This window comes from Bactrocera neohumeralis, chromosome 5 (genome assembly GCF_024586455.1).
Source record: "Bactrocera neohumeralis isolate Rockhampton chromosome 5, APGP_CSIRO_Bneo_wtdbg2-racon-allhic-juicebox.fasta_v2, whole genome shotgun sequence".
Lineage (NCBI taxonomy): Eukaryota > Metazoa > Arthropoda > Insecta > Diptera > Tephritidae > Bactrocera > Bactrocera neohumeralis.
The window spans coordinates 18,468,625-18,489,480 of record NC_065922.1 but is presented as its reverse complement, the minus strand read 5'-3'; the positions used below and the strand labels follow the sequence as shown (position 1 = coordinate 18,489,480).

General features: G+C 35.2%; 1 protein-coding gene across 3 annotated transcripts in view; it reads right to left on the bottom strand.

Annotated features, from left to right (window-relative positions):
- LOC126760138 (furin-like protease 2) overlaps nucleotides 1–20,856 on the bottom strand; it is a 395,670-nt gene that overhangs the window by 77,202 nt on the left and 297,612 nt on the right. For all 3 annotated transcript variants that reach the window (XM_050475573.1, XM_050475575.1, XM_050475576.1), the window contains one exon: nucleotides 16,519–17,942. In XM_050475573.1, the coding sequence (XP_050331530.1) occupies nucleotides 16,519–17,604 (1,086 nt within the window). In that variant the 5' untranslated portion in view covers nucleotides 17,605–17,942. The remainder of the gene's footprint in view (nucleotides 1–16,518; nucleotides 17,943–20,856) is intronic.

Sequence of the window (20,856 nt, the reverse complement as noted above, 5' to 3'; positions counted from 1 at the left end):
ATGAAAAATTGCCTCTTTATGAAACAAAATACTAAAATTTTCTTTCAATATACCACACAAACTATTCTCTCAATGCGCTGAATAAAATTACTCAACCTCCAGCAGTCGACCACAGTAACTGCAAAACACTCTCAAATCCCATGCACTCTTAGCCAATTTTAGTCACTCATACGCCATGTAGTCACCCCGAAACAAATTGCAAATAGCACAGCTGTGTGTGGACGCCGTTGAATAAAAATCACTTGCATACCCTTGGGCGTGTAATGAAAAGTTTTCGAACGAATGAATGCAGAAGAAATGAGAAATCAAAAATCAGAAAATCGAAATCTGAACGTACCACTGAGAAATGCTTTTTTCTGCTGCCACTAGCAAGATGTTTATTACTTTTACTTACCGTTAGAGTGGTTTACTTCAAAATTTACTCGGCACACGGGCATTTACTGCACAAGTGTGTGTGTAATTGTGCAACTGAGTATGTGTTTTTGTTATTTTTTTTCTTTCGAGTTTATTTCTACGCTTTTAGATATGTTGTGGAAATTCCCAGAAGCATGCGGTGGCCGAAATGCCTGAAGTAGCATTTTGATTGGCAAGCACTCGGAGCAAAAGTGCTGAGTCGAATGGTCAATGAAGGAGTTGTACTTCAAGGTAAAGGCAACTAGCATTTGTATATTTATATATTGACGTGTGTGCAACTAATAGTTGAATTTAATTTTAGAGCAATTCACTAGACAATACTTGGTTGGGAGGAGCAAAAATATATTTTTAAGGTAAAATGGAAGTAAAGTGAAGTTGATGTGCAGCGTAACGCAAGATAAAAAGGAATTGAAGGATATTTTTGGAATCCATATGTATGAAAGATGGGTTGAACAGGAGTGTGTTGCAAGACATAAGGAGACTGAAGGCTATTTTTAGAGTTTATATGCATTGAAAAGTTTGAAGATGCGGTTTGAAATAATTCTTACTTTTAATAACTCCTAAAAATATGTAGAAATGTTTCTCTTTTTTCGAATTTCAAAAAAAAAAAAAAACTCCCACATCGAAAATATTCTTGCTAAACAATATTTAAAGCCCCTCTCACTAAACCGGAATTTGCATAAGAAATTGGAAATTCAAATAAACTTCAAAATTTCCGCATTTGTGTGCATATTTACCCATACCTAAACACACAAGCGCATAGTTTAAACAAACACTGTTGTTTACCGTAAATTTTTACTCACGTTCCAAGCCCGCATGCTGGGGAATTCTCAGATAATTTGCTATTGAAAATTGCATCACGTTGCACAAACGCCAAGAAATGCATGCGCCGAAACTGTAAATTGGCTGTGACAGCACACACATGCCTGCATTTGCTTCTCCCCATACGCATGTATAGTCATAAGCATGTGTGTGGCTGTATGTGTGGCCATCAATAGACACCAAATATTTGTGCGCGAGTTTTTGATTGCGGTATTTGAAGTATTCTCAAGCAATGCACAAAGCTTCTGTTCCGAACTGTGCAGCGAGGAAGGGAAAATGATGATTTCGCTAAAGCAGCCAAAGTAAATAAGTGTCCTAGAAAGTAGAGTGTGGAATGCAGGCATGGTGTAAATTAGAGAGAGAGAAGGTGAGGAAAATGTTTGAGATGTTTAGGTAGCCTGGTAGGAAGTATAGATGGGTAAGTATTTTATACTTACCACAAATAACATTTTCCAGAGAATATTTAATGAAAAAATATTCTAAAAATTTTTAAATATTTTTACATAGGGTTGCCAAGTAGTTTTGAATGAAAATTTTTAAAATAATTGTGAAAAAATAAATAAAAATCTTCTAAGTGATTGAAATATTTTTTTATATAATAGTGGAATATTTCAGTTCATTTGCCAACGTTACTTATATAGTGAAATTAGAGTTGCCGCCCTGAAGAGTTTATAATATATGTACATATGTATGTATGTATGTATATATAAGAAAAATTGTATAAGTCTCCTTTTTTAATAGACTAGCTCTATGAACGTTTCATTACAAATAAGAGTTTTGCAGCGTTGCCACCTTTTTCATATTTGAAAAATTAAATATTGTTATATTTGGACAAAGCGTCTTTAGCCCATTAATGGTCAGATTTTGCACGAAACTTTTAAACAAATCTGGTTTGGTCAGATTTTCAGTCATGAAATATAATTATAAATATATGGTAACTCTCTACGAAAACGCGTATAACAATTCCACAAAAAATAAACAACAAACGTGTAAAAACTTATACATATAAAATAATGTATTGTATGGTATAGCTATCGGGACTTAAGACCCTTTTTTTTGAGCTGCCATACATCCAGAAAACACCGAAAAAAATGTATTTATATTTTTACGAAGCATATACATTAGTATCAGTGCAGTAAAAACTCGAAAACAGTATAACTTAGAACTATAAATAGTTGGTATTATAGCTAGTTTTGCAGAGGACGTTTGGAAATACTATACTCTCTTTGATTTTTCCCTAGATGGATGGCAACCATGAAAAATTTGTTTTAGTCTTAAAAGCTATAATGCTATATATTTGTGGTAATTCATGAATATATATAAGTATATATCTTCGTTTTTTTAGCTGTTCAACTTTATGGATGGCAACCCTAAAAAATTGCGTGAGTTCGAAAAGCTATACTGTCGTTTACATATTTGCGACATGCTATGAATATGTATTTTTTTCGGGGTTTTCTATAAAGACAGCAATTCTGAAAAATTTGTTTTAGATTTTTTACAAGATGGATGGCAACCCTGAAGAATTTGCTTCAGTCTTAAAAGTTCTGTTGCTATATATTTGAAGTAATTCATCAATATATATATATTTTTCGGTTTTTTTCTATAAGAATGGCAGCTCTGAAACACTTGTTTTAGATTTTTCTAAATGGGTGGCAACCCAGAAAAATTGGTTAGTCCTGAAAGCTACGCTGCCATATGTATATATTCTTGGTATTTCATGAATATACATATCTAATTTTGTTCGGTTTTTTCTATAAGGTGGCAACTCTAAATTTTTTTCGGTTTTTTTTCTTTTAAGATGGCAACTCTAAAAAGTTTTAGTTCCACAATCAATATTTCACACATAATTTAATTATTATTTTATCACTCAATTGTGCAACAAAAATGTAGAAAATACTTCAACTAAACATTGTACATAAACATACAAGGTTGCCTTCTATGCAGTAAAAAGTCGAAAACGACATTAATGGGTATTTCTACAACTTTTCTGAAATACAAAATACACAATCTTCCATGTCAATCTTCCATGTACATACCTCTACACATAGTGTTGCTTTAAATACAATTTTCTCATTATACGCGGAACCGGGCACTTATGTTAACAATCAAAATGTGTTTCATGTTTATTTGTTTTAGGAAAAATTTTATATACTAAATTTATTTTTATTCCGGAAACCTCAATATGATTTTACTAGCATCATTTACAATTCCTTTAGGCCAAACTTTTTATTTTCAAAATTGTTCTGTTCCAGGTTTTTTTTATTTCCGCACGATTTAATACAAACTCATTGAAGCGCATATAAGAATTATTTACGAGAGACTAAAGCAACTATTAAATTAATTTAACGCTCGAATGAGCTTGTGACTCACTTCTATATCTGTTTTGGCTTATAATTTGTCATTGCACACTTTTCAAAGACATTTGGCGATGTTCACAAAAACATTCTGTTTAATTATAAAATTTTAGTGCAGAGTTGTATTTGCATACTACGCGTTTAGGCCAAGCTTGGACACAGATTTTGCGCAAGCATTTCGAACTAGTCTAATTTATGGACTATACTCAGTATTTCCAGAGCAATTTCTATGTGTTTCGAACTTAGAAACAACGCAACGCTCATTACAGCTCAACGAATGCATATTCGCACTGAAGTATTCTACATAAGTACTACCAAAATTATTTGCGCCGGAAATGCACTGGCTCAGTGGCAGGTCAGTCGTTGTGTTGAAAATCATAACAGTATTTATGGAAATAGTAAATTTGCATATAAAGTAAATTAAATACAAATACAGAGGCCGACAGAAATATCAGCAAATTGCAAAATTCTCTACGCATACACATAATAAGCACAGGCAAAGCAATTGAATTTATGCACAAACATCGCCAGCCGAAAGCAGCTTATTTATAACGGTTGTTATGAGTGAAATTTATAGTTTCATTCCAGTATAAATTTTAATTGAAATTTGCGCAAAATGTGTGAAAACCAAGTGCATCAAATGAGTGATTACCACTTGGTTTCAATGCTTGACATGCAACGATTGCCCCGAAAACTATGCAACATTAATTAAAGGCAGCCGGATTAAAGCGAATGTAAGTTATATTTACATTGTATGCAAATTTGTGGTCAAGAAAAGTGGTCGACATGGCTGAGTGGTAGTTGTGAGCGTCTGTGGCACACATACACATGCATCTGCAATTAAGTTTAGTTGCAATAAAGCTGCTTTAAATTTCAATAATATTTACACGCACGCAAATATATGTATATTTACGAGCTTAGTAAGCAATGTAAATCAACGAACAGAATGTATAAATAATCTAGTGTAATCAGGAATGGTTTTATTGCGGCAATGGTTGCAGTTTGCCAATTATTTAACAGCTTCTGAGGCATTGCTGCTTGCCACATATAGTACAATCAATCTAAGAGAGCTTAATAAGGCATTTGCATTTCTACATTTTTCATTAGCCACAGACAGTAATTTTATAATAACATATAAGCCTCTATTCAAAATAACTATTAAACATGAGTGGAAATAGTTTTTAAATATATCGAATTAATAACATCTGACAGCTGAAATCATCTCATTTACATCTACTTAGTCCTGCCACCAATTCTGTCACAAAGTTTACCATGCATGCCACGAGATCAAACACGCAAAAACGAAATGAAGAAGGAATATTTGTAGTTCGCGCTTACTCAGCTATGACAGTTCGTAGCAATTCCCATAGAAAACAGAAAAATATACTAAGGGAAATGGATTTATCGAACATATCAATATCAACTATAATCCGTGATGATATCCACATGAAAGCCTATTGACGATCAACTGGTCAACTTATGAAAATGTGCTTGAAGGAAATTAGGCTCAATAGACGGTCAAGGGTCGTCAAAGTATACTTTCAGTCCAAGGTTTAACGTGATCAACATTTAGTTTTTGTAATGGTTTGCTGGTGTATAAAGTAAAAATTGAACAAAAATTGTCTAGCCAGATATTTTAGAAGGCGTGGTAAGACATCTACTTGTATGTAATACTCTCTTAGATGGACAGCGGTGAATTGCAGAAATATTTTGCTCCCGACCATAAGGCAAAAACCATCCATCAGCAACTTAAAAGCAATATTCTTGGTTTCATAGCTACAGATGATTGGCCGTCTAGATTCGAATCCATTAACTACAATTTGTGGTCAGATTTGGAGAACACAGTCTATCGAATATTCTGTCGAAATTTGGAGAGAATCAGAAAATCCTTGGTTCGCTTACCGTCTTCAATACGAGTACTAACAGAAACTATGCGAGCTTTTCTTGATGGCCGAATCGTTTGAAGATTTGTTCGAAAGCAAAAGGCGACCACTTCGAAAAAAAATTTGCTCACCGCTCACTATGGTATATGGTATATTTAAATAATAATCACACTTATTGAGTTTTCTCTTCTATTTACGGTCATCTATTTGATCGATAAATGATATAGCAAATAAGGTTTAAGCCAACTCAGATCATCAAGTGTCACTACACGTACATATATGCCATTATCCAAAAAGGGATGACTGTTATTATGAAACTTTATCTTCAGGTCGGTAGGAATAGGATTCTTACCCGAGTTAGTCTGAATACGGGCATTGAGTGTGAAAAAATTACAACTTTATCTCATTACCAAATTCTTCAACTACCCCAAATTTGTTGTCTTTTGCTATTTATAAGAATATTCCAATTATAACTTTTTCTGAACGTTTTATATTGATAGATGTAAGAGGGGCGATTATATGTACAGTCGAACATCGATAAAAATGATTTTGAACTAAAAGGATATTTAGGTTTAAGCTTGTCAAAGAATATTGCGAATATTTAAATGCAAACTGGGAACTATAAGCCAACCTGAAGTCTTGAAAAGTCAAAGGGAATGAGGCGTAAAAAAATAACTATTATTGTCAATAACTCTGTTTACAAAGAAAGAATGCCGCATTTGTGCTGCAATTTATGTGTTATTTTCATTGTCATTGATTTTACGTAATATTTTGTAAGTTAATGAAATATGTATTCAAATATTGACATTTCAAAATTTCTTTATATTGTATATATCCCTCGTATTAATTTCTTAAATACTAATATTTTATTGTTTCTTGTGTGTGCACATAACAACAATCAGTAATGAAATTTTTATTGCCACGAAGTAAACAATCAAACAAAAAGTCAGTTTTATGTCTACTTTTTGCCTCAACGAAAAGTTTTTTATTCATTCTATTTGTTTTTAAAGTCGTTTGTTTTATTGTTAAATAACAGGCTGCTGCAAATTATCACTGAAGCTGTATAAAATTCCATGCTCTAGCAAAAAAAGTGTAGATATAAAGAAATATATTGCAAATACAAAATATTTGCACTAAATGAAAGGCGCATATGTATTTATTATTCAGCCATATTTATTTTGGATGGCAATTGTAATTCTTTTTAAGCCTTTTAAAATTTTCCATTTTTTATATTATAGGAATATTAAAAGCTACAAGAAAGGAAGAGCTAAATTTTTAAAAAAATACTTGATAATATTTGAAAATATTTGAGAATATTGAGAATTTATAACCAGTTATAGCATAAAGTAATACACATTGACGAGCACTTGAACCCACAATAAAAATTAAAAAATAAAAAACAAAAATTTAAGTAATTCAAAAATATTAAAATATTTCGAAAAATCTGTAAAACTTAAAAAATCAGGTAATGGAAAGCAGTATATTTATTAAGAGGGCTTTAGTGTAACTTTTGAACCGATTTCAATAGCTTGTGATAAAAATTTTGCTTATATACATATATAACAAGCTCTTATAATTTCCCCAAGCAAGTAGACTATTTAAAAATATCTTTGATAAAGAAATTATATATGCATTAGGGTGCCTGTTTTTCCAAGATGGTTTTTTAAAAACGCCACTTGAAGTTTAAATTTTCGCCATGAGAAAGGTTCAAAAGTAAATTAACCTAAATCACCTTACTTTTCCCGTATGCTGTATTATTTACAGGAGTTTTTGATTCAAAATAAATAAGTCTACAATTTTGAAAAAGTGATTTTCGAATCGAAATCGTTCTAAAACAAGACTTGGATGACTGTTTCATACACTCATTGCTTTAAAAGTTGTACGTAGTTAAAATTATGCATCAAATATACTGCATTCATACAGTACACCATGTCGCATGAGCAACTTATAATGTATAAAACAATTCAATGAATTCTCAGGTCATTTGATATGGAACATTAATAGCGTATAAATTTTGAAATAAAGTTTTTATGGAAAAAAATATTAACACCTTTTTTTGTGGACCGTAAATTTTAGTAACACATTATTATTTTTCCAAGGTTTTAGGCTTACATCTTCAATAAAAAATATGAAAAAATTCCTTAAATACAGAGCTTGTTTATATTGGAGCTTTATTTTTAAAGCAAAAATTTAAATTTCAGTGTTGACTTTTTTTTGAGGTATACAATGACTAAGAATGATGACTGTCAAACTATACATATACTTTTGAAGTTTATATTAACATGTTTATGTTATGTACTTGGTACATGAAGAGGACTTAAACTTGGAAAGAATATTACCGCTAAAGAAAGGTGCTACAAATTCTGGGTTTTTCTGTACTTCAAGTCAATAACCATTGACGAAGTACTAAAAGCTTTAAGTGTGGTATGGCAGCAAGGTATATAGTCTATTCAGCCAACGAGGTCATATAATTTGACTTCAATATACAACTTTTATTCGAGATATGTCAAACAAATGATTCATGCTGACCATGAATAGTTTAGAAAGTTAAATAACGCCTAATTATTGAAAAGAAAATATTGACGATGCTGGAAAAATTATTCCAGATGTGGCCAAAAAACAAAAAAACTATCTGCATAGGGCGTAAAAAAGAAATAGAAAATTTGATAATTTCAGTATTTTTTACATTACCTCCCTTGAACTTCCTCTTCTACTTCCTACATGTATATACAGTTAAAAGTAACCAACTAATGTGGCAATCCTACATAGCTTTTATATAAAATTTCCCAATAACTAACTAATAAAACAAAAAAAAAAATTAAAAGAAATTTTTTAAAACTGCTAGAAGCGCTTATCTAAGCTTAAAGTTGAGTAAATACATTTTCATCTAGAGTGTGTTATCTATATACTATATATACATATATATATAGCCGAAACATCTAAACGAAATTTTAAGCCATATTGCGCATATTTACAAATATTATATACGGATATATGTATATATATACTCCTATAATGTACATATAAATATATTTATACACTGAACAGGGTATATTAAGTTTGTCACGATGTTTGTAACACCCAGAAAGAAGCGTCGGAGACCCTATAAAGTATATATATAAATGATCAGTATGTTGAGCTGAGTCGATTTAACCATGTCCGTCTGTCCGTCTGTCTGTCTGTCCGTCCGTCCGTCTGTATATATACGAACTAGTCCCTCAGTTTTTAAGATATCCTTTTGAAATTTTGCAAACGTCATTTTCTCTTCAAGAAGCTGCTCATTTGTCGGAAAGGCCGATATCGGACCACTATAACATACAGCTGCCATATAAACTGAACGATCGGAATCAAGTTCTTGTATGGAAAATTTTCACATTTGACAACATATCTTCACCAAATTTTGTATAGATTATTTTCTAAGGCAACAATGTAATCTCCGAAAAAATTGTTCAGATCGGATTACTATAGCATATAGCTTCCATACAAACTGAAAACATAGTTACTGAAAGAAATGCACCTGCGCAGGGTATATTAGCTTCGGTGCAGCCGAAGTTAACGTTTATTCTTGTTTTATTTACATTTTGTTACTTGGCTTCGCGCCTTTTACTATTTTTAGCATTTCGGTGCCGGAAACATAAATTCAAAATTGATTTATTCGTTGCTGTTATTGCAAAACACATAGCTCACTGGAGAGTCATTACTTATTTAATATCAAATTTATGACAGCCAGGCGAGTGGGCGTGTGTGGCAAGTGTGAGTAAAACTTATACACCCATGTGTGCGTTTAAACTCGAAAGAACAATGAATATGTAGGAGATATAATATTTAGGAATGAAAATGTGTACATAAATACAATTGTTAATATAGTCGCATATATGGCTCGGTAAATGTTAATATATTAATATATATATATCTAAATTTATAGTAAAGCAGCATGTACATGTAAACGCAAATCGTCGCAAAATGCGACAAATAAATAGAAAAATAAGCACTCAAATAAAAATATGTGTACATACTATATACTCTTCATTATAAGAAATAAAATTTATACTATAGGCAAAAATAATTGTTATATGAGGTAAATGAAAGCGTTATGTTTTTGCATATTTATACCTTGAACAGGATGTATCAAAATTCACCCGGACTGACAAAAAAAAGTTAAAATTTAGGTAAGAGAATTTATAATCAAAGAAATATATCTACATTGTGACAAAAAAGTACCTTGAAATTGTAATTAAGTTCCGAAGGTAAATGACACTCAAAAAAAATATTTTTCAATTTGGCATGACTGTTCTTAATTACTTTGACAAATATGAGCGCGATCTGTCAACCAGTTTAATTACAGCTTAAGTTGGTACATCTCAGTGGAGCGTTGCAATTTCTACAACGAATAAAAATATGTAACAAAGAATTTGTCTCAAAGTTTGTATTTTTAACCAAATTTCATGTGCCGAATCTTTGCCAATATTGGAAAAGGCTTACGGTGATTTAGTTTTATCAAAACTACAAGCCTAAGAGTGGTACAAAGCTTTCAAAGACGGTCGAGAGATCGCTGAAAACATACCTCGTTCTAGACGACCTTTGACTTCTTCAACTGATGAAAATATTAAAAGAGTGATGGATATGGTGGCTGTTTAAACTTTTTCACTGGTATTGTTTTTTACGTGGCGGGTCCAAAGCCCAGCGCACAACCCTATGTAGGGAATGTTTCGCCTTCTCACATTAGCTCGCCTTCGAGCGGATGTTCTTAGACTACCCAGAGGATACTTGGTCAAAGACCGGAAGTAGTGAGCTGCTTGAGCCATGTGTAAAAGAATCGTTTCTGGCCACTCCCAAGTGAATGGCGATCAGAGAACTTTCCTCACTGGCGTGAACTTCTACACATGACTCCATCCTCCCTTAGAAACAACAAAGCGGCAGGGGCAGACGGACTACCGGCCGAGCTATTCAAACACGGCGGCGAAGAACTAATAGGGAGCATGCATCAGCTTCTTTGTAAAATATGATCGGACGAGAGCATGCCCAACGATTGGAATTTAAGTCTGCTTTGCCCAATTCATAAAAAGGAAGACCCCACAATCCGCCAACTACCGTCGGATTAGCCTCCTCAACATCGCATATAAGGTTCTATCGAGCGTATTGTGTGAAACATTAAAGCCCACCGTCAACAAACTGATTGGACCTTATCAGTGTGGCTTCAGACCTGGAAAATCAACAACCGACCAGATATTCACCATGCACCAAATCTTGGAAAAGACACGTGAAAAGAGTATCGACACACACCACCTCTTCGTCGATTTCAAAGCTGCTTTCGACAGCATAAAAAGGAGCTGCCTTTATGCCGCTATGTCTGAATTTGGTATCCCCGCAAAACTAATACGGCTGTGTAAACTGACGTTGAACAACACGAAAAGCTCCATCAGGATCGGGAAGGACCTCTCCGAGCCGTTCGATACTAAACGAGGTTTCAGACAAGGCGACTCCCTATCGTGCGACTTCTTCAACCTGCTCCTGGAGAAAATAGGTCGAGCTGCAGAACTAAACAGAGAAGGTACCATCTTCTATAAGAGTGTACAGCTGCTGGCGTATGCCGACGATATTGATATCATCGGCCTCAACACCCGCGCCGTTAGTTCTTCTTTCTCTAGGCTGGACATGGAAGCACAGAAAATGGATCTGGTAGTGAACGAGGGCAAAACGAAATATCTCCTGTCATCAAACAAACAGCCGTCGCACTCGCGACTTGGCTCTCACGTCACTGTTGACAGTCATAACTTTGAAGTTGTAGACAATTTCGTTTATTTAGGAACCAGCATTAACACCACTAATAATGTCAGCCTGGAAATCCTACGCAGGATTGCTCTTGCCAACAGGTGCTACTTCGGACTGAGTAGGCAATTGAAAAGTAAAGTCCTCTCTCGACGAACAAAAGCCAAATTCTATAAGTCGCTCATAATTCCCGTCCTGCTATATGGTGCAGAGGCTTGGGCGATGACAGCAACCGATGAGTCGACGTTATGAGTTTTCGAGAGAAAAATTCTGCGAAAGATTTATGGTCCTTTGCGCATTGGCCACGGCGAATATCGCATCCGATGGAACGATGAGCTGTACGAGATATATGACGACATTGACATAGTTCATTAAAAGACAGCGGCTACGCTGGCTAGGTCATGTTGTCCGGATGGATGAAAACACTCCAGCTCTGAAAGTATTCGACGCAGTACCCGCCGGGGGAAGCAGAGGAAGAGGAAGACCTCCACTCCGTTGGTAGGACCAAGTGGAGAAGGACCTGGCTTCGCTTGGAAAATCCAATTGGCGCCACGCAGCGAAAAGAAGAAACGACTGGCGCGCTGTTGTTAACTCGGCTATAATCGCGTAAGCGGTGTCTACGCCAATTAAGAAGAAGAAGATGGAGATGGTGCTTGAAAACGTCAAGCAAGTGTTGGAGAGATGGCAAGAGAGCTCGAGGTCTCTCCTGAGTCCGTTGGAATGATTTTGTTGGGTATTTTGAATATGAAACCTGTACTTGCTCGACTGGATTACATAAAGCTGAATTTTTATGAAAAAGAATACCGTAAACGGGTCTCTATGGATATGCTTGATCGAGCGAATTCCGATCACACATTCATGGACATGGGTTTATCAGTTTGACAGGCAAACAAATCAATAATTATAGGAATGGAGGGGAAAAAACCAGCCAAAAAAAAAAAAAAAATTACGCCAAAGCCGCTCAAAAATCAAGATTATTCTCACTGCTTTTTTTCGATATTCGCGGTTTGGTGCATCACGAATTTGCTCCGGAAGGAAAGAGAGTCAATAAGCAGTTCTATTTGGTCATAATGAGGCGTTTGTATGTGAACATCCGTGGAAAACGGTCGGAATTTTGGAAGAACAAATCATGAATTTCACAACATTGATGAGGCACCAACGCATCAAGCCACGATTGTGACCGAATTTAAAGTCAAAAACGCAATAAATATCATCGAAAGACCACGGTATTTACCATATTTGGCTCCTCGTGACTTTTTCTTGTTCCACAAATGAAAACTGCTACTCCGTAGAACTCGTTTTCAGTCGATCGAAGAGATAAAAAAATTCGCTAAAGAAGCTGAAGGCCATCCCAAAACGGGTTTATGAAGAGCCGAGGACTGAAAAAATCGTTGGTATAAGTGAATTACATCAGGTGGAGATTATTTTGAACCTTGAAGGCGACAAAATAAATATTGCTGAATAATTATATATTTTGCGTTTTATTTACAATTTCCGGTAATTTTTTGCCACAATGTAATTTTTTTGTACAAAAGATTCCGAAAATTTATTTTTGATGCCAATATTTCCCATGTTTATTGAAGCTATTTTTCCTTTTGTTGCCCTCGCTGCAGATGTGTTTATTTTATTGACAATCGAATTGCCTTGTTTACGCATTCGATGAAATGGCCAGCAAAATGGAGCGTTGGGAAAATTAAGTGACATTTTTGCGAAAACAAAAGCGCCGATAATTAAAGCATGTGAGTTCGGAATATAATGCTGCGCGCCTATACAAAGTAAGCCATCAGCAATGGCCTTTGTTCGCTTTATTAAATATTATTTATTTCATACACCAAACGATTGTTACTGTGAGTGTCCGTGTGTCTATGTGTGTGCATAGCAGACATTGTAACAGTTTATGTAAGCATTTACGCACACACTAATGCCGCGCAACACAAGCGAAGTGCGTAAATAATATTCGGTGTGTGTACTTATGTGTGTCTATGCATGTGTTTGTGTAATTGCGGCCAACACGCTCACCAATATAATGCCATCAAATTAGCTGTTAAATGCTATTTTTTTCTCTTGCAGATTTTGGCTGGTCATTGTAGACCATTTTTGTTGGTTTCCACTTGCGTGAGTTTGCAATAAAATTATTATTGACATTGTAGCAATAAATAATATTTAATTTGCGCTCTGCAGGGTGTTCAACAAAGAGCGGCAGAATAAAGTGAACTTGTGCGTGCGCATGTGTGTGTGGTATATGTCCATGTTCGCCTCATATAACCGCTATATCATAGATTGTGGCAAATTTTCGGTTTTATACTACATCGAGTAAATCAAGTCATAAATAACGGAAATGACCAAAATAGAGAATATTTGAAAATTGCATTTTGCGGGCAACTTTACGCGCTGATTTTAGTTATTCAAAGGCTTCTCATATTCAAATATAGAATAATTTTGAAAGCAGAGTTGCCACTTATTCATAAAAAAACACACTCTTGAAATGCTGAAATGTGCGTACAAAAAAATATAAAAGAAGAAATTTATAATTCTTTATATACGAAATATTAAAAAATAGAGTTGCCACCTAGAAGAAAAATAAAAATATTAATCTCTAAAAGCTAAAATTATGGAACCAAAAATATTCAAAAAAGCTCCAATTCTTTGATAAGAGATATTTTCGAATAGGGTTGCCAGCTATAGAAAAATAAAACTACCACTGTTAAAATGCCAAAAGAGTGGAAAAAATATCCAAAAAATATTTTAGAAGGAATTATGTAGGACATATTTTGCCACTTATGCAAAATATGCTCATTAAATATTTTAGCAACTTTTATAAAAAAAATATATTATGGAATAGAGTTGCCAAATAAAAATATTAATCTCTAGAAAGTAAAAGGAACGAACAAAACATACTAAAAAAAAATTTTCGAATTTCTTGTATAAGAAATATTAACGAATAGGGTTGCCACCTATCGAAAAAATAAAAATACCACTCTTAAAATGCCAAAACAGAGGAAAAAACACCCAAATATAGTTTAGAACGAATTATCTGGGATATATTTTGGTATAGAGTTGCCACTTATAAAAGAAATAAAAATATTACTCTTGAAATGCTACAACGATCGAACAAAATATGCTCAATAAGTACTTTAGCAGCTTTTGTATAAAATATACTATGGCACAGAGTTGCCATCTATGCAAGAGTTTAAAAATAGCACTCATGAAATGCTGAAATGTACGAAGAAAACATATACAAAAAGAAATTCAGAAGTCTTTATGTAAGAAATATTAAGCAATAAAGTTGCCACCTGGAGAAAAAATTAAAATATTAAACTCCAGAAACTAAACTGGTTGAACAAACCATACTCAAAAGAAAAATTTGAATTATTAGTGTAAGAAATATTACCGAATAGGGTTGCCACCTATCGAAAAAATAAAAATACAACCCTTAAAATGCCAAAATAGCGGAAAAAACATCCAAAAAATTTTTAGAACGAATAACGTAGGTCATATTTTGGCATGGATTTCTGTAATTTTTATACTCTCGCAACAAAGTTGCTAAGGAGAGTATTATAGATTTGTTCACATAACGGTTGTTTGTAAGTCCTAAAACTAAAAGAGTCAGATATAGGGTTATATATACCAAAGTGATCAGGGTGATGAGTAGAGTTGAAATCCGGATGACTGTCTGTCCGTCCGTCCGTGCAAGCTGTAACTTAAGTAAAAATTGAGATATCATGATGAAACTTGGTACACGTATCCCTTGGCTCCATAAGAAGATTTAGTTCGAAAATTGCGTTAACCGACTAACAAAAAACGTCAGAAACACTAAATTTTACGGAAGAAATGTCAGAAGGAAGCTGCACCCAGGCAGGCTTATGGACCAAAAACCATATCTCAGGAACTACTTTACCGATTCCAATGAAATTCGGTATATAATGTTTTCTTAACACCCTGATGACATGTACGAAATATGGCTGAAATCGGTTCACAACCACGCCTTCTTCCAATATAAAGCTATTTTGAATTCCATCTGATGCCTTCTTTGTATAATACGAGTATAAACATTAGGAACCAATGATGATAGCGGAATAAAACTTTACACAAATACGGTATTTGAAAAATATGTAAAGGACGGATAATGAAATCTCGATTATTACTTTATCATGCGAGAGTGTTAAATGTTCGGTGACACCCGAACTTAGCCCTTCCTTAATTGTTTTTTTGACAAACTAAGATTGTTTGCTGGTAGCCTACCAAAGGTTGGAAAATCCTACAATAATTCCATATTTCATTCTCAATGTCACAACAACACACTGCATTAAAACATATCGGCCATCTTGCAGTTATAGCTTGGTTAGCCTGAGATATTTGGATAACTTTTTCTCAGCTTGTGTTGATATAACATTCTTTGAGAACCGCTATTACCATGTATTCTCTCTTACAGTAGAATATCAAATATAAGAGCCAGACATTTACCCAAGTCAGCTAAATTATACCCTATACCTATAATGGGGTTTTGAAGAGTAATATGGATTTTACTTTTCGCCTTGAGGGGTTATTTTCCAGCGACATATCGAAACACTCCAAGAAATATATTCACTCCCAATGATTTTTTCAATGAGAAAGTAAACAAAAAATATTGTTCAAAAATTATTGCGATTTCCTAAAAAACAAAAAACAAAAGAAGTTAAGACTAAGTTAGTCACAAAGATTGGTATAACTCCTTCTCCGATTACTTGTAAGAAAGCTTTATTGGCTCTATGAGCTAACGTATTGACCTAATCTTCTTTGAAAAGCGCTGTTAAGGAAAATCTTGTCTATGTTGGCTTGAGATATTCGTAAAACTCCTCACCTTCCGCTCGCAAATATAGGCTCGCAATATAGGCAATGTTTCTGTTGACCTCTTGGGAAATATGTGATTATTTTCCGAGCAATGCGAAATTAACAGTCGTCGGCAATCAGATCTTAGTTATAGCATACATAAGCCATTATCACTATATAAAAATTTAGTAAGATATGACTCACTCATTTAATATCTGCCTTGCTAATATAATAACCTAACATTTTGAAGCTTCAAATGTGCTCTCATATACGGCCAATGCAATTAGTATGCAAAATTGTATGAAAAATTTGCGCATGTTACACACACAACCTCAAAAATCATTATTTCCGGAAGAGAGGCTCAAAAATGTTACGGATATCACATGACGCATATCATATTTCGCAACACACACACACACATCGGCACACATATTCGCATATGACCGCAATGCACTCATATTACTCACCTGGCCTTCGTTGATGAATCCATATTTATTGGCAATTAAGTCGGCCATTTGCCTGCCAGCTGGTATGTGCACCGCAAAGTCGTTCGTATACATCGGTTGCTGCGGCAAGCTGTGCGTGCCACGCAGGCTATCCAATAGCTCATCGGACAGCTCGAACGGCGCATCATCATCATTAGACACTGCGCCGGACTGGAATGCTTTAGTAATATTATTATTGCCACCGTCGTTGAGTGTGCCACTCTCGGCGCTGTTGCCACTGCTGCTGCTGATGTTGTTGTTGTTGGCGTCATTTAGTGGCCCCGCGGCCACGAGGCTGGCGAAGGCTTCACTATAATCACTTAGTATGATGTTGACAGCCGTGTTGTTGTGGTTGTAATTTTTATTAATATTCTCATCATTGTTGTTGTTGTTGTTGCTATTGTTAATAACATCATATTGATAGGCGTCCGCTGTGCGGTGCTTCGACATATCGCGATAATTACTGCTAGTTGGGTCGTTACTACTCCTGCTGGTGCTGCTGATGCTGTTGTTATTGTTGTTGTTGCTATTTGTATTTACAATTTGACTAATTGGCGCTTGGTTGTTGCTGGGCGTGCCGGCGGCGCTATCGCTGACTGCGCGCACAGTTGCCACATTGTAGCTGCTTAAAAATATTACAACAACAAAAGCATAAGTAAAAAAGTTGCTATTTTGTAGCAGTGTGGCCAATGTGTTGCAGGCCGCATGGGTCCACACTTTGCGTTTGCTGGCGGCTACACGTGTTGTTGTTGTTGCACGCGTGCTTGTTGGCCGCTGGCATGGTGCTGCTAACACTCGTGGTCGGTCGCACCATTTTCGTATTTGTGCAACATTTTCGCGTTGCTGTGCTGCAGCAGTGTGGCAACAACGGCCGCTAAGCTTATTATGCCTGCTCCCACTGGCACTTTGTTGCACTTGCTGATTTAGTTGTTCTTGTCGATGTTGTTGCTGCAGTTTGCCTGCGTCGCAACGTGTGTGGCAAGTGTTTGTTGCTGCAGTTGTCGCCTTTATTGATGATATTGAATTGTCACATTCATCATCGTTGTTGTTGTGGTGTGTCAAATGCATAGTTGCCTTTGACACGCACGTTGTTGTTGTTGTTGGGGAGTTTGGGGGGGTGGTGAGTCGTTGTTTATGTACGTGTACGTGCACTTATCAATTCCGCCTGTTGCAATTTGTTGCCGTTGGTATTGTTGTAAATATTATTGTGTCTAAAATGCAAATTGTGTGGTGTTGTTGCGGTTGTTGCGTCGAATTTCGTTGCCACATGCGTGCGGTATTTGTAGCGTAGTTGAAACAAAAAAAATGTTCCGAAATTTTAGTTGTTGCTGTAGTTGTTGGTTGTTAGGCAAACGCTGCTATCCTGCGTTCGAATACATTTTCAGCATAAATTGGAATGCGTGCGACTGGAAAAAAGAAAAGAGAGAGAAATTGTAATTATGCATTCTTAGTAATTGTCACGGGATGAGTTCGGTTTAGAACTTTAATTTCGAATTTTCAGTTTCGAATTTTCGATTTCGAATTTTCAATTTCGAATTTTCGATTTCGAATTTTAAATTTCGAATTTTCGATTTCAAAATTTGGTACTACAGTTTATATCCTTAAATGAAAAATATAAAATAAAAATTACAGAAAATTGGAAAAAAAAGCTTGGCTAAGTTCAGTGTAATGCTCTGAATAAATCACCCAGTTTGGCAAACTAAGGCTTAGTGAAAACATACGCTTTAAGTAGTGCTTTAGTAGTGCTTATCCTGACGCCAATTTTTTGGAGAACTTCAACAAAACTCCATTAACAATATTTCGTTTTAGAATGTTTACAAAGTTTTTTCTAAACATTTTCCTTTCCCAAGACTTCATCTGTTAATTGTTATGGTAGCTACATATATGCTCATGTTGTCCGAACTCAATAATCTTTTCGGAGATTCTAATGTTAGAGCGTAATAATACTCAAATAAATGAGTTTTTCATTCAGGCGAGTTTATATGGCAGCTATATGCCAAAGTGAACCGATCGAAACAACTTTTTCGGGGATTCTACTTAGCTCCGCACTGAAAAATCGTCCACTTCAAATTTCGAGAAGATATCTTATAAAATAAATAAATTTTCCAAACAAAGAAACAAATTTATTGGCAGGTTTGTAAAGCAGCTATTCGGAGAGAAAAGGTCAAATTTCTGATCAATATCTGAAAAGCCGAGGCCGAGGTGTTAAACATCGTGGAAAACTTATGAAACGAAGTGATATAAACTAATGCTAGGTGGGTTCTTAAGAACGCATATGCATTTTGCTTACAGGACATAGCCTATATATGCTTACTTCAGAGCTTAGATGCCATTCTTAATAGCTATTGAACAAGCTTCAAGGTTGAAATAGTTATGATACTATATCATACCCAAAATCATCAGCTCGGGAGCTACCAAGGAGACTTGGTGAATGATGAGGTCATCTTCACTACAAAGATATAGTATTTCAAAGATATACGAGCGAGGCACGTTACTGCTTGGGTTTTTTTTAGATACTCAATGTTGTTCAGCGGATCAACAGAGAGCTAAGTGGTCACAAGCCTATGAAAAGCTGAAAAAGTTAGAAGTGTGAAACAGGTAGGGGTCATAAGTCTTCTATAGACAATATGATGTTTTTCGCCTTCACTGACGTTAATCTAGAGCACCGAATCAACTTGTAATGGTAGTTACTCTGCACCCATACCCTCGAACAAAATATAAATGTTCCATAAACGAACGCTTTGCGTTAACGGAGATATTGGTATCAACTCTCATTTCAAGCTTATAGAAAAACAGTCTTGACTCTTAGTATAATCATAAATCGTAACATTTGAAGGATTCTAGGTTATGAATACTCTGAAAATCTTCATAACTTTAACTTCAATACCGATAACTTCAAAGCAGAGCCGACTTTTTATTATTATTTCTCTGCGCTCATACCTTTGTGGAGCATGTGGCGGGAAGAGTGGATCTGCTCTCAGCTCATGGGAATAAAAGCCGTGGACATACTGCTCCAAAGTGCGGGCTGCTTCAGAAAGGTATCCTTCACTCCATAAGCAGAGCCGTAAAATTGGTATTAGCTCAGGACTGCGGATTGGAGTGCGTAGGCCTATTATAAATTGTATCTACAGAGTAATAGGACTTGTTTGGGTGAGTAGTCACAGCGGAATCGTAAGGAACTGTGAAGCAAACCACATAAACAAACTTGTCAGAAGACTTTAACAGAGCTCGTGAGTGTTACACAACATTTACGTGGTTTCAAGTTGCATCTGATCCGTAGTTTCATTAAGTTACTTTCAGCAAAATTCGTCTCGTCCTGGTTAGAGGTGTTCTAAGCGTTGATTTTTCAAGGGCAATGTAGGGCGACCAAAAAAAAATTCTCTGGTCAATTGTCGAAGTTATCGGCACTAAGGTAAGGTGTAATCATCCTTCCGGCTGTCAAGCATCATTAAGATGCTAAGGTAAAAACAACTTGGTACTCAAGCGAAAGAGCGTCTGAACATATTTCCAAATGACTCAAAATCCTCTGTCGATATTTGTAGATTTTGAGCCGCCTTTAGGTATTTTCCATTATTTAAAAGGACTGCTGTGAAACTCTACAAGTATAATCTCTAACATAACCAAACCGAAGTAGTAATACATATATCAAGCGAAAACATTTCAAAATAGCAACGTGGTAAATTATGGTTTCTGGAGAATACAAAGGACCTATTACTGACATCTTGTGAGGTTCTTTAGGATGAAGTTAAAAGGGTGCAGAATAAAAAGAGGATAATTTCGGAATAGGGCTTCTCCACCTACTGCAGTGATTTCGGCTTTTTCCGTAGATGAATTCTAAAAGAAAGTCCTCTAAAAGATATTTCGTTCGTCCACTGACCTGCGGGCGAAAAAAAATTAAAAATTGTCAGCGTTAATATAATTGGTCACCCTATAGAAAGATGTAACTCGAAATCTATTTGGGTTTTTGTTTTATGATATTAGTTTGTTATTTCTAAAGATATAACCGAACTAAATATGAAAGTAAACCGATTTTTGAAAACTTCACACCACATGTGGGCCAAAATTAAGTGTTATAACTATCAATCAACTTTTAATACAATATCTCTCATTCTCTAAGCTTTTGCTATCTTACAGGCGCATTAACTGTTACAAATATACGTCATAAACCTCTAATTCGGTCTACGCCTCATAGTTTGTGTTCTAAATAACAGTCCTAAGTGCAGACAGATTCTCAGGAGATAAGGCAATCACTGTAGACGTTTCCTTCGGCAAAGACCACACCTTTCAACACTCCAATAATAGAAAGCCGGAATGATAAAG